Source organism: Hetaerina americana, unplaced genomic scaffold (genome assembly GCF_022747635.1).
Source record: "Hetaerina americana unplaced genomic scaffold, ioHetAmer1.1.p SCAF_3, whole genome shotgun sequence".
NCBI lineage: Eukaryota > Metazoa > Arthropoda > Insecta > Odonata > Calopterygidae > Hetaerina > Hetaerina americana.
Genome location: NW_027286874.1, coordinates 83,057,861 through 83,072,615, shown reverse-complemented (window position 1 = coordinate 83,072,615; position 14,755 = coordinate 83,057,861). Strand labels below are relative to the sequence as shown.

The window sequence follows — 14,755 nt, the reverse complement described above, 5'->3', positions numbered from 1 at the left end:
TACTTCACAGGGAGTGACCTAACACCTCCCGCCAAACACCCTTGCAGGGTTTTATGTAGATATAGAAGTGTTATTGGGCCATTTCTTTTTTTTTGTTAACGATTTGAGCTGCGAAGTGAAAAGTAAGATAAGGATGTTTGTAGACGATACTGTGATTTATCAAGAGATATCTGGGGATATGAGGATCATTTAATACTGGCACAGGATCTAGATGGCATTTAAAAATGAGGATTCTCTGTTAACCTTAATAAATGTTCTGTGGTAAATTTCTTTGAAATATCAATAGGATTTGTTAATAAACTAGCTGGAGGTGACCTAGGAGTAGTTGATATGGTAAAATGCCTAGTTGTTACAATCACCAAAGACGTAACTTGGGGCACCCATATATGTAAAATCTGCGAGCTAACAAATAAAAATTTGGGATTTATTAGATGTATTGTTGGCAGAATTGACTCCAAGGTCAAGGAATGTTGTTACCATGCTCTTGTAAGGCCTCATTTAGAATATGCATCTAGTATATGGGACCCGACTGAAAAAAAGGCCTCATTCGGGAAACTGAGAAGGTTCAACTCCAGGCAGACCATTTCTTTAAAATTTATGATATTACGAAAAGCATCACTAAAATGCTTCTGGATTTGGGGTGGGAATCATTAGAAGAAAGATAATTAAATTAAAAAAAAACAATGCTAGGTTGAACTTACTAAATAAATTCAGCTCCACATATTTCAGCACAGAGGTCTCACAAATTATTCGCACTACATTATACAGTGGTCGCTTGGATCATGTATAAAAAATTTGGGAAATAAGATGCCAGAACTAGCAGACTCAAGGACTACTACCCACGGACAATACAGGATAACAACTAAGGTTATAGATAGCAAAAATTCAGCTTGCCACCCACAAGGGTTTAGGGAATAATTAGTTCTACTCAATTGCATGCACTTTCCCTAACTCATGTGTTTTGTCGTCAAAACCCTTCCTGCATGGGAATGCCATTAAAGAATGTAGTGCTCATTGCAGTATTACTTACTCTGCTTTGTTTGTTTTTAAGCTTCCCCTTCTAACCCTCATTTCTCTCTCTGGGGGACCCTCCCGCTGCCTGCAGCGTTGTCACATTCCCTAGCTGTGTCCTTGGGGGTAGAGACCATCATATGTTGCATGTCCGTGTGGTTGTGGAATTTCACCTTCTTACTCTTCAAATTCTAGCTGGCACGTTATTCGATACATTTTTACTACATTCTAAGGTGCATGTGTTTGTTAGTTGATAGAAAATGTATTAGCATGCCTACATAAGAGTAATCCCCAGCTGCTTGCGGGGGATTACTCTTATGTCGATGAAAGTATAATGTATAATTTGTAAGTCTAGACTTGTGTGCTGAGAATGGTAAAATAAAATTGACGGTAAGGAAATTAAAGATTGCTATGCATGGTAGGGTTAACCAGGAGGTTGTTGGTAGAAATTCAAACATAAGAGGAAATGAGGAGGCACAGTGCTTGTCATGGAATGAAGGAAGATAGATTTTGGTTAAATATGTGTCCTGCTATGCAGAGCCTAGAAGTTCAACAATATACCTAGGACCCATCAAAAGCATACCTTGATCGATAATACTGTGAATAATAAGTATGGTACATCATATTTATTGAAGTGACAAAGTCAAACTTATCAATATATATGCCGGCTATGATGCACTCATTTACCTGTGGTGTGTTGGAATGAGGTTTACTTGTGAAATATAAGTGCATTATAGCATGCTTTAAATAATTTTTCTCCCTTAAAGTTGTTTTTAGTTTACATCCTTAACTTCCCATGTTAGGGTAATGAACTTATGTACCAATTGAAAACTTTTTTATATGCCTTTCCTTCTCACAACATGCCACTGAATGGGATGACTTAAGTAAATTTTACTAAATTGGTCTATGGAGAGTTAGATATCTCTCACAAGGCTCCAATGAGTCTTTTTAGATGAATATGAAAAACAGGTCCCAAATAGTTTTTCTCTATGTGTGAACATATGTTTGATGAAGTTTTCTCAGGTCTTCAACTGGGTCAGGGGTTCCATATTGGCCGACATTTTGATGCCTGGCTCGTGCATCGTCCATTGAGACCAGGTTAAAGGAACACAAAAGACACCTATGGTTGGGGCAGTTAAAGAAATCAGCCATTGCCGAACACGGCATCGGGATGGACCACTCCATTAACCTCATCGGGACAAAGTTACTTGACTGTGTCGGTGGTTACTGGGACCAAATAATCAAAGAATCAATTGATATTAGAATGGCAGGACGTGATATTGACATGGAATCCGGCTATTTCCTTAGCAATGCATGGTAATCTGTGTTAATGGAGGTTAGAAAAGGAGGGAACAGACCAAAACAGCCCGGTGACCAATCAGGAGGCTCCTCCTCTTCGGACCAATCACAAGTCACATGACCTGAGAGCTCAAGTATACAAAACAGACAAATGCAGAGTGGCACTCATCTACCCTGAGGATGATGCACGAGTCGTGCATCGAAAAATCAGCCAATATGGAACACCTAACCCAGTGGAAGACCCAAGAAAACTTCAATAAGCAAATATACTGGGAAAGTACCAAATCATACTTATGTTTGTCATATAGTATATTCCATCAATGAGTGGATATCCAAATCATATTAATGTGATATAAAATGAAATAACAACACATTGATCATGCTATTCCATTGTTACTTATAGTGTGGGTTGAAAATCTGGACAGATAACAGCTCTGAAAATATTGATGTGGGTTGCAGTAATGTCCTACCCCGTCAAGTCTACCACTAGAATGGTAACTTTATAATCTGATAGCCAATAAGAAGAAAAACCACAAGTGGAAAAAGAAAAATATTTGCAGAATGCCATTATAGAAAAAGATGCACCGCAAGAGTTTCAATTGTGTTAACATTGGTTGTAGCAAAGTATGCTTTATTTTTATGTAAAATATACCAATTTGATTCTTAGGAAACTGTTATTTGTAAAATATAAGTGATGTAAGAGGAAATGGCTTAAGATAAAGTTGATGCCAAACTAGACATTTCAAACTGGTATAGTATTTAACCATGTATTACTTCAGTTTTCAGGCATTATATGGAACAAGTGTTAAATATTTAATATCTCATCTATTTCAGAACATGCTCTTATGCTTCTTCAGAAGGCGTTCAACTTGGGAATGTATTCATACATCAACACAGCTCCACACATTAGCAAAGCAATAGCAATGCTTAATGTCCAGTCTGGCTACTGACACTGTTATTTAAAATATGTACAGTTTCATAAAATAAAACAAACTACTCCAAAATTACCTTTTTTTAATAACATATGTAACAACTGCAGTGACATATTATGCTCTACCCAGTTTCTTCTGATATTACATAAAAGTATATTTTAACTTGAATAACTGAGGCAAAAAATTTTACATGTAACAGTGATTGCACAGAAGGCTAAGTTCACAGGCAATTAGGGTTAAAACCTTAGAGACTGCAATAACATACTGGATAAACAAGAAATTCACTTGCACTCAGGTCTGACAAAGATATTCACAGAATGTTTCACCTTGTTAAAAATATTTACAAAAAGATTCATGTTGACAAAAATATCACAATATTGAGCTTAAAACTATTCTATCATGAGCATGTTTTTCAAAATACTTTGAATTCAATACTCAGCACAAATGAAATTATCCAAAACTAACCACTAATGGTAATATTCCTTGATAGAAAACAAACTAAGGAATCTGCCATTTTGAATATTTCTTAATGGATCCTTCATGCCTCTATAGCAGGATCAATCATTTCATCATATCCATGTTAGTGCCACTTAGACTTTACTACTTACAGTCCCCTAGAGACGTGCTGGTATTAACAGACTATGGAAGCATTGCCTGTTATGCTGTCCTCATTATTCGATAATGCACTAGTCACCAGTTTTTCACAGTCGCCCGGAGATAAACTAATAACAGTGACCCAGTTAGAAAACTCTTACAAATTATGCTCATTCCAATGCATGGCACTTTCAATAAGGAACATTGTGTCCAGAATCACAGAGTAAGCAGACCAAAAAAGCCTCAATACTTGCGCATAATATCGCTTGAGATCTAAAAAAATAGTCACGCAAAAGTAATTTTTATTAAAGTTTTGATTTGGCAATTCTTATTGAAGAATAATTATATGTCAATTGTCCATTACAAAGATGCATTTTTTTGCAATACATAGTATTCTGTAAAATAAAAAAATTGATCAAAAAATCAAAATATGTTTACATTGCACTTCACATTAGAAATCCACCAAAATTCTTTGCTGGTGTAGATGATGCCAGAGGAGGTGGAGAGGAATGCCACACATCAGTCATACTTTCATCATTATAAACTGACTCGTGGGGAATTTTGTTGAAAGAAAGGCTCATGTAGCTATCATCACAAATCTTAGCAGGATAAGATGTTATTTTATCGGCCAATGAACCGGAATTCAATGGCATTGTAATACCATTCTTGGGTTTCAAAGAATTAGAAGACAACGAAGATTGAGGAAGTGCTGTCATACTAATAGTTTGGTAACCTGTGTCCTGCATCCGACTAGTACAAGTATCATCCACATCTAAAGAATCAAATCTTTCATTAGCACCATGTGATACATTTTGATATTGTGATATAGAAATGGTATTGACTTTTACGGTTGGAGCTACGTTTGTGGCATTATGTTTTGAAGGTATGGAGGAAAACCCAAGTATTCCAGTCATAGATTTACTTCCTCCAAAATCATGCAGTTTGTGTAAAGAATCAACGTTCTGACCAAATTCTTTGTTTTTGCTGTTAGGAGATGGCTTCACATAGTTTTGAGCAATTTCATCACAGCCATCTTTGTTTAATTTATCATTTTCCACTTCTTCATCCTTCTCAAGGAGTGGAGCAAAGCTATATGGTAAAAGAGTCCTTGGTCTTGTCCTGCTGGATGGAGGTGTATATTGTGATTGCAAATCATCATATTTCTTCTTCATCCTTGTTCCATCTAGTGGAGAACAATGAGGGTAAGGAGGAAGCCTGTGTGATGCAATTGGGGAAATAGAAGGGGATGCTGTAGCTTTCCAAAATGTTGTCTGGGAGCTTTCAAGTACACCAGTGTGGATTTCGTCTTCATCCTATGTTTATTAAGAATGAGAACCAAAGAAGTTTGATCTTTATTAACACCATAGGAGCCAAAGAGCTAAAATTAGATTATCTGCCAATTAGAAAAATGCCCAATTTTTTTACCCTCCTCATACCTACAAAATTTGAATGCAAAACCTCAGATATGGTCACTGGCAATTTTACACTTGTTAACATTAAAACCTTTGATTAACTAGTTAACCCCATCAGCTATGCAATGTTTAACCAAGGAAAAATAATGCTGTTTCTCATAGCCATTAGTACAGAGTTGGGATTGCTGACAGTATTTTATACCTGTTACCAGATGTAAAAATAAATTTTTCGTGTTCCTTTAATTAAATAAAATAATCCCATTAAGGTAGAAGATTCTGATGGAATTTCAACTCATGAATGAGACAAGACATGAATTTTTAATACTATTTCCAAGGGGCATAGTATTACATCGAATGGTGAATTGAATAATTAAAAGCAACTGATGCAGTAGCAACTATTTTGTTATATGCACCAAAAAGATGATCGAATTTGATTACTACGGCTTGTAAAATTGTGTTGTCAAATGTAAATTAAATGACTAATGGCTGTATGCATTAGTAGCTATTTCTGCTCTCTTGTAATGTAACTAAATGGAATTGATTAATGCATAATTTCAAAATAAAACTTTGCTAATGGTGCAGCATCATATGGTATCCTGAAAATTGGGCCGCATTAAAGTTTATTTTACATGTGGATTTACAAAGTTTTATTTTGAGATTCATTCCATTCATTCATTTGGAGCAATTCCACTAAGTTATGCCTGAAATGATTAATTATCTAATGCATAATACTTATTTATTGGCAGGCAAAAACAAGGTGGCATCATTTTTTATTAAAGCAATCAGTGAATGCCCCACCAAAGGACTGATTCAGAACCTTTAGCCAAGCCATTATCTGCTAAGTCCCTTGAATTTTATCAGTAACTGCCATTTTTATGACCAGAGCCTTTATGACTATGGAACACATTGTAACAAATATCATCAATAATATTTAAATGGTAGTAATAAAAAGATGCCATGTTTTAATGAATTAATTCAGTTTGATTAGTTTATAGGATTTCAAAGCATTTAGGGAAATTCTAATGAAAAAAAGTTAGGCAAGTTGTCAAACCACTCAAAACTTTTAAGCATATTTTTTCATTAAGTCCAACCAAAAAAATTCATAAGCCCAACTTACCATTTGACTGCTGGTGTGAAAGTCAGCCAAAATAGTCCCACCTTTGATGGGAGATGAAGAGGCTGTTTTAGGAAGTATTGAGGCATTATGTGCTGGTGATGTCAATGAAACTATGTGGGTCGAGTCCACCTGGGAAATGCTCATGTCCTCAGCATTAAATAATTTCCGCCTTGTGGATGTACTAAAGCTCTCAGATTCTATAGCAATCATCGATGAAGATGCAGAGCCTGAATCTCCATCAACAGGCAAGATGTATTTCTGAAGAGCACACTCAAGTTCGGGGGGAAGATGAAAAGGCAGTGAAAGCTGAGTCTGAGTGGATGCATCTTGGGTTGTATGTGAACTGCTGTCCCTGCAAGCCATGCCTTCCATTGCCTGAGGTCTTGGGCTGAAATCACTTTCAGAGTTCAAGTTTATCAATTTTCGCTCCAACCCACTGAAAATGTAAATGAGAGTTAAATTAGTTTTCAATCTGGTTATGAAATATATTCAGATGTATATCCTATGTATCTCAAAAACAAATATTTTGTTTGGGAGTATTAATGTCTTAATAAAATCACAAAAATGTTCCCATAATACTAACTAGCATTTTAAATGCTTGTCCCACAGTATCTTCATCAATTTTCACAAAATTGACTCCTGAGTTTTACTATCCCTTTGAAACTATGTATATAGTTTAATAAGAGGAAATCATTTTTATAACTAAACCTATGAATGATCAATTCTTAATATTTGTTCGAGAAACAGAATCAAAACATGAATAGAAAAACTATTTGGTAAAAATATCAATATTTACAAGAGCTTTACTCATGTAGGAATATGTCAAATATTACTGGTTTTTCAGTGAAAATAGTAACATGAGGATCAAATGCAAAACTTGATATTTACAGAAGTATGATTAACTCTTAATGTGCTCCAACATAATTTTAATTTTAGGTTTTTATTAAGCCAGATTACTACTGCTGTATCTTTAAGTTTACAGTGATGATAAAATCAAATTAATTTTTAATTAGTTAAAAGCGATTGATATTGCCGACAACTGATTTTCCATACCTAAATACAGAGGAATATGTTAATGAATTCAAACATGAATGTTATGGTAAAAGTAGATCTTTTGGTGCCATAAGAATCTGGCTGTTTTGGCAGGATGATTAGAATCCCTAAAATAGTTTACCAAAGCCAGTGGTGTAGTTAACTGTGCAAACTGCAAAAAGTGCAACTGTGTTCCTTAGGCTGGAACCAAAGTTTGTTCCTTTGCCATATCACCTAAGCAGTCCTTTCTCCCTCCAATCCGCCTTTCCTCTATTCACCCATTTCGTAATGCATTTCAGTACCATTAGCTGGTTGTTTGATTGTTAACAATCATCTCTCATAACATGAAAAGGCATAAGCTTACACTAATGCACACTAAAAAGAGTGAATTTTCATGCAAGCTTGAGGCCAAGGTAACTTTCTTGCTTTTAAGGGGTAACCAGAAGTTAACCAATTAATGATTTGATTCAGAAGTAAACATCTTTGAATTAGGAATGGGTCAATCATTGACAGCAACGCAAACATTCGATTGAAAATCCTGCAATTGAAACTTCCTTTTAATATCATAATTCTGATAAAATAATCTTTATGAACACAAATCGTTCCGAGAATCATACTTGCCATTTTTTTGCAGCAATCCAAGGACTAGGAGCAATAACTCTGCTCCCTTCATAAAATCTGTCGATGGCATCTTGAAGCTTTGACTCTATTTCCGAATCATAATGCTCTTGCATACAGTGATGAATATGCAATTCTTCTTCAATAGGAGCAGGAAATAGTGTCGCTCGTTGATCAATATCCCAGTCAAATTCTTTCTCCTATAAAAGACAGAAAGTTGAGATACAGTGTAACAAATGGCATGTATAGGTAAAAGGCTGTAATAATAATAATAATAATCTTTATTTGCCCAGAAGACACTGACACAGTGTAATAGATACATCAGATAAGTGTATAGGACACGTCATATGTACATATAGATGTTAAACAATGATGAAATTCAGAAAAGCATGACCCAATAATAAATTTTTTGCATAAAATATATTCCATATTCAGTATGGTTATTTTTTCTCCATGAATTCCATTACAGAATAAAACTGTTCTTTCCTTAAAAATGATATTAATTTCTTTTTGAACAGGACTGGATCCTTTACGTACTTAAAATCGTAAGGGAGCCTGTTCAGTGCAAGGAGGCCCATTGATTTAGGCCCCAGGGATGTATTTAAAGTCCTGCAATAAGTTTGATGCAGGTCTCTGCAGGCTCTGGTTTGGTGGCAATGAACGTTGTCATTTGTCATATAATTGGATATATTACTTTTAGCGAAAATGCATACGACATAAATGTAAATACATGGAACAGTCAGAATATTTAACCTTTTGAAGAAGGAAAGACAAGGTGCATTGTAGGGAGCATTGCATATTAATCGTATTAAACATTTTTGAGCTTTAAAAATTGAATCAGAATGAGGGGAAGAACCCCAGAACAGAATACTATAGATAATTAAAGAATAAAATTCTCCGTAATAAATTGAAAGTAAGATATCAAGGCTTACAGATTTCCTAATACTTCTAATAAGAAAGCAAATGGAATTTAACCTGCTACGAAGATTGCATATGTGTTCATCCCATGATAAATTTTTATTTATAACAACTCCCAAAAACTTGGATCTAGAAATTTGAGGTACACATGTTCCCCCTAGGTCAATGGCCAATGAAGCAGGGGCTTTATTTTTATTAGAGAAGTATATGAGTCCAGACTTGTCAGGGTTGAGTTTCAGAGAATTTTGTGAACACCATTCACAAAGAAGTTCGGAAACTCTAGCTGCTGTCAAGGTCAAGTTGTTTAACGATGGTGCTGATACACTTACGTTAGTGTCATCAGCATATAAAATTGGCTCGGCTCCTGGAACTGACTGCAGAACTTTTGGTAAGTCATTAATGTAAAGTAAAAATAGGATAGGGCCCAAGACTGAGCCTTGGGGTACACCTAATGTAACTTCTTTACTAGAAGTAAAATTAGTACCGTTCTTTGACAAAATAACCTGTTGGTGCCTTGTGCTGAGGTAAGATTTGATCCAGTTATAAGGGATACCTCTGATGCCATAGTGTCCTAATTTGGACAAGAGTAACTGATGATTAACTAGGTCAAAAGCCTTGGAAAAATCGAAGAATAGTCCCAAGGTTTCAATTCTATTATCAAGATTTGAAAGTATTAGGTTTACGAGGTGATAGGTAGCTGTAGATGTAGATCTGCATTTCCTAAAACCATTCTGTGAGCCAGACAATAATGGCAGGTTCACCAATTTTCAACTTTATTTCATTTACTTCTGTATAAAGTGTTAAAGTCACCCAAGGGGAGAGTCAAAAATGATTACTAAGTAGATAAATTTTCAAAAATGATTCTCTAGTTAAATCAATAAAAACCTTGGGCAATCCTATACCGTTTGGTTTCAACGATACTGGCCATATAAACAAAATATATGCTGTGATCACTCAGCCTCCATGCATATGAAAAAATAGGGCACCAGGAAAAACATACGAAAGAATAAATTTAGTTACAATATACTGAGTTGGCCTTTTTTATGAAATGCCATTGCTATGTTTGACATATAACATACCTCATGCTCCGGAATTTTGGTGAATATAGAAGGACTGCAAATTGGCAAATGAAGTTTATCCATTAAAACGGCGTCGAAAGGATTAACAGGCACTCTCACCGGCGTCTTCTTCCCGTTAGTTACAGGTGTTTTGACCGCAGCAAGAGAATTGGTATTTAGGTCAATAGAATGTAATGACTGTCTTCTTACTCGTACCACTCTTAATGGCGTAGAATCTTCCTCGCCACTTGAAGAACTTCTTTTGATGGATGACTCCTTCCCTTCGCTGGGAGACAAAATTATTTCTTCAACGGTCTTAGGCGAAATACAACGATGAGCACACATATTTCCTTCGTGAAATCCAGACCGGCATTTGCTAACGGAAAGATCGGAATTTCTTATTTCTTGAGATTCCATTGCACATTCCTATAATACTTTCTCAATTATTTGAAATACAACCTTCACCTCAAAGTCTTCCATAAAGCTACATTCACGAAATGTATAGAGGGATCATAAAGAACGAACGATTTTTTTAAATCTACAACGAAATTTTGGTACTAGTTTTAGCACTAAAAGAAATATTTCACATAGAAAAGCTGTAAAAATTCAATAATATTTACTGAATATCATAGAGAAATATGAGATATGGAATTTGCCGAAGATCGATAAACGATCAAATTCTCCATCACACATGCTGACTTTTAAATCTTTTAAATATCCGCTTCGTCCACAATGTGTTAACGTGACAAGTGGGGCAGCACCATCGGAGTAACGGATTTTTGACAAATGAGAGTCGAAAGTCATAAGACCGCGAAGTCGCAAAATGGACAGGGGAAATGGTGAAGATTTTGAGTGGAAACAAACTGAGGAGTCGCCAATTGATAATCTGGAAACATTTGATAGGGAAATAGAAACTGACGTGAATGAGCCAGAGGAAGACAAGAATGATGGCGACACCGATAGAAACGAAAGAATCTCCAGACTTCCCATTACCCGAGTGAAACATATAGTAAAGATGGATCCTGACGTAAATAATGTTACTTCAGAAGCCATATTTTTAATATCTAAGGCTACTGTACGTAAATAATCATACTTTGCCTGGAAGTCAAAATTTGTATCATTTGCTCAATAAGTTGATATTTGCAGGAACTATTCATTGAATCTCTGGCACGGGAGGCGTGTTCCTTTACTGTTCAGTCCAAGAAGAAGACTATTCAGAGAAGAGATATTGATGCTTCAATAGGAGCTGTCGATGCGTTATATTTTTTAGACGGTGCCTTAGATTAATCGCGAGTTTCATCTAAGAGGTGTGATTCTGAAAGGTGGACCAAAATATGAATATGTATGTTTATCTTTTTTATCTCTGTGTCTACGTACTATGCGTAAACAAATATTGCTAACTTGGCATAATATGTAATTTGAAGGGAATTGGTGCGACTTGGAATGTTCGTTACGGTTAGTATTTTCATGTCATTTGTTAAGTGTCACGAACTTGTTCTATGACCTACTTCGGTTTTATTATTATCGTCTGTGATTCTTCGGTAATTATAAATTCAATGTTATTCGAGTGTGTATGTAAGTATATTAAAAAGTTTTGGAATTTATATTTTCTGTTTCATCACACCTGTATTGTGCGATCATTTGCTTGACCTACTGTGGTCAACTTAAAATCTGTCGTTAAGAAATATATTGGTATACCTTCGCCTGTCCAGTATGTTTTCCTTGTGGGAAATGGCTACAAAGCGTTCTTATTGGTGTACCATCCCATATTATAAATGGAAAATGTTTCCATAAAATCTTAGGAACTCATTGCTCAACGAATTAGCGTAATTTTGGTTTAAAATATTAAAACTTTCCTGTTCACCATATACAATTGCTGTAGTGAACGATCCTCTTGCACCTGCCTCTTAAAACAAACCATTTTATCTAGTACTTTCGTCTATTTAAAATTTCTTCAAAAGCCTCTTTGAAGATAGCAATGGATCAAATCAAATTTATTTTTACTTGAAAGCTCTTCACTTTAATGTTAAGAGTACATACCTACGCTTAGTATGAAACGTATTTCAGAAACATTTCATTTGTGCCATCATTTCAGATCCCAGCATGTGGTACTCTTTCATCAGTCATTAATACTTTTAATAAGGGTTACTAATTTATGAACATTCCTTTACCTACGTCAGTTTTTTTATAAATTTGGGTATTTTAATGGTTCATACATAACTTCCATATTTATACGCATTTTTTCATATTCCACGAGTTCTTACGTAAAGAATCTATCCTATTTTGGTGGTGCATTTCAAATACCAACTAATATTGTTGTTATAGATCAGATAAACGATATTTTTTTATTTCTCGCCATTTAGACACCGTACTTGTGTAACCTTGACATTATAATGTGTGATAGCCTAGTGATTAAGTTTAGCCTTTAAGAGCATTATTATATTGACATTTCACCTCTCGTATTGTCATTATTTTCATATTGCTGGCGCCTTTCTAATAATGCATTCTCATGCTCACATTATATATTTATACCAAGAAGTTATGCTCGAGGGAAACCTCTTCAATGTGTAATATCCAGGAAAGGCGGCATTACAGATCACCTTAATGACTGCGAGCCTAGGTTATGGAACGACCAGTATTCATTTTGCTACAACCTAGTGTACCATATGGCTAAGATCCCATTGTAATAAGTTAAGTGGTAAACTTAAAATTTTTCCAAATCCTTCAAAAATTGAACCTAGACTGCAATTTACTGAAGATTAATGTGATAAATGTTGAAACAAATTAGTTGCCAACAAAAGGTTCCTTAAAAATTTGACTTTTGAAGATTTGAGAAATGGTCCCAGATTATGTTGAGTCGACTACCAATGTATTTATGTTGGGGAAACCTTGCCTCATATTTGAAAGATAAATATGCTTAACATCAGAATAATCACATGCCTCAAACCAAAGTAACTCTATGGCATATATGAAGTCTTTTTGGCTTTTCCATCAGGACAGGTATTTCATCACCAACATTTTGAAGACTACCTCTACCATCATCCTTTGAGCACTGAGCAACTCTCACCCTGAAGGTAAAGTTAGCACTTAGAATGCTGGCTACCAAGCATGTGGCATGGTGGAAAACCCATGAAGACTTAAATGCAAAATGTTTAGTCCTCTATGTACATAAAATGTATGTAGTTTAATATTTACGCAACACATTGATACATTTGTCATTGATCAAGAAACTTTCATGATTCCCTGTAACTTACTTCTCACTTCAGTACCTTTCCAGTATGCCATTCATGAATCTATGCGATTATTTAACAATATGCCGAGAACAGAGATCCTCAGTTATGGCCTTTCATAAGGTCAGTAAGATTTTGACGTGTGAGATAGACCTACATGGATTGAAAGAAATGTAATGTCTGCTAGGTTTCATTCTTATCCAAAACTATAAAAATTCCGGAATGCCCAAGAGTAGATTATTAGTCCAGATGAATTAGGGCTTTAGCCAGCCAGCCTAAGGATTGCAATTAATGTTGACTATATAACAACCACTGTGATAGGTGAATAAATAAAATTAATATGAAGGTTACTGTTTCCAAGAAATAGGAAGGTTAGGATTAACCTTCCTATTTCTTGGATTTATTATTAGATTAGGATTATAATTTTTGGGACATCTGTATTAAGTGATTTAAATTTAGAGGTGTCTAAATTTTGGAGCAATTCGGATGAAATTCCTTAGTTGCACTGCAGCCTAAGTCCCAGGAATATTTAATTTTTTTTAGAATTTGCAATTTTTCTAGGGTGCCAGAAGACAAATATGACCTTACTCAATCCTTAATTAACACCTTTGATTCAATCTATGAAGGCCTAAAAGCAAAAATTTTGATAAGCTAGAAACTCTAATCAATGCATACTGCTTCCATGGCATTGATATTGTCCATGCGAATAGCTTCAATACAGGTCTCAACTTTTAATTCGCAGACCTATCTAGGACTAAGTCTTACAATTCAATCCTGTGAGGTAAGCCCAGTTGCAGAATGTCACATACCTTTCGACTAATGCATTTTCATTCCATTTATGCATAGTTCAGCGCATGAACTGGTGACTGGAACCAGAAACAAAATTCTTCATTTTTCCAAATTTGTTTAGGTAAGAGGCGGCTTTTCTTGAACATTAAAGTGGTATGCTAGCATTAGGTCGTATTGTTCAACATAAAGTTTTTATTGATCAATCCTTATCTTATGAACGGTCATAATTTATTTCAAATGTGGCAGAAAATAGTAGGAGTTATAACTATGGTATTAAAAAAATGCCTTGGCTCAATGCTAAGACTAAATTTGAAAATGTTTGTGTGTATCTTGTACATTCTCTTTTATAAGCAGTAGAGTACGTAAATATAAATGGTGCCAATGGCAATATATCACCATGTTGAAGCTATAACCTATTATGATATACATTGTCACCCATATAAGAAGGATCATTTACCCATATGGGTAGGGAGTACTTAAACGCTAACCTGAACTTCTGTCCAAATGATCGCCATTTCTTATTTCAACAAGTATACAGGATTAAGTTATTTTAGCATGAAAACTAGTAGGTTATTAGCTTTATAACCTGCTGATCAAACCCATTTCGTTGGCCTAAAAATTTCTAATAGTCAAATCTCGTTACTATGCCACCAGCAGAGACCAAGCAGGAGTGGCACAGTAACGAGGGTTTGTATAAATGGCTTTATTTTCTCAAGTTACCCATCAGTCCAAAGCTCTCAAGAAT

At 35.2% G+C, this 14,755-nt stretch overlaps 3 protein-coding genes across 3 annotated transcripts in view; 2 read left to right on the top strand and 1 right to left on the bottom strand.

Annotated features, from left to right (window-relative positions):
- Window positions 1-3,298, top strand: part of IntS1 (integrator complex subunit 1) — a 67,217-nt gene extending 63,919 nt beyond the window's left edge. Inside the window, exon 34 of the mRNA XM_071587599.1 lies at window positions 3,145-3,298. Within this exon, the coding sequence (XP_071443700.1) occupies window positions 3,145-3,260 (116 nt within the window). The 3' untranslated portion in view covers window positions 3,261-3,298. The remainder of the gene's footprint in view (window positions 1-3,144) is intronic.
- A 984-nt stretch (window positions 3,299-4,282) lies between these two features.
- bora (aurora kinase A activator-like protein bora) lies at window positions 4,283-10,420 on the bottom strand. Its single transcript, XM_071587900.1, has 4 exons — window positions 10,013-10,420; window positions 8,019-8,215; window positions 6,366-6,801; window positions 4,283-5,149 (listed from the first exon to the last, which is right to left on the bottom strand). The coding sequence occupies exons 1-4, from the start codon at window positions 10,406-10,408 to the stop codon at window positions 4,283-4,285; spliced, it is 1,896 nt and encodes a 631-aa protein (XP_071444001.1). The 5' UTR covers window positions 10,409-10,420.
- Window positions 10,421-10,796: 376 nt separating this feature from the next.
- LOC139690683 (DNA polymerase epsilon subunit 4-like) lies at window positions 10,797-11,595 on the top strand. The gene is made up of 2 exons (XM_071588181.1): window positions 10,797-11,066; window positions 11,138-11,595. Exons 1-2 carry the CDS (start codon window positions 10,815-10,817, stop codon window positions 11,276-11,278), a joined length of 393 nt encoding a protein of 130 aa, XP_071444282.1. The 5' UTR covers window positions 10,797-10,814; the 3' UTR covers window positions 11,279-11,595.
- The last annotated feature ends 3,160 nt before the right edge of the window (window positions 11,596-14,755 follow it).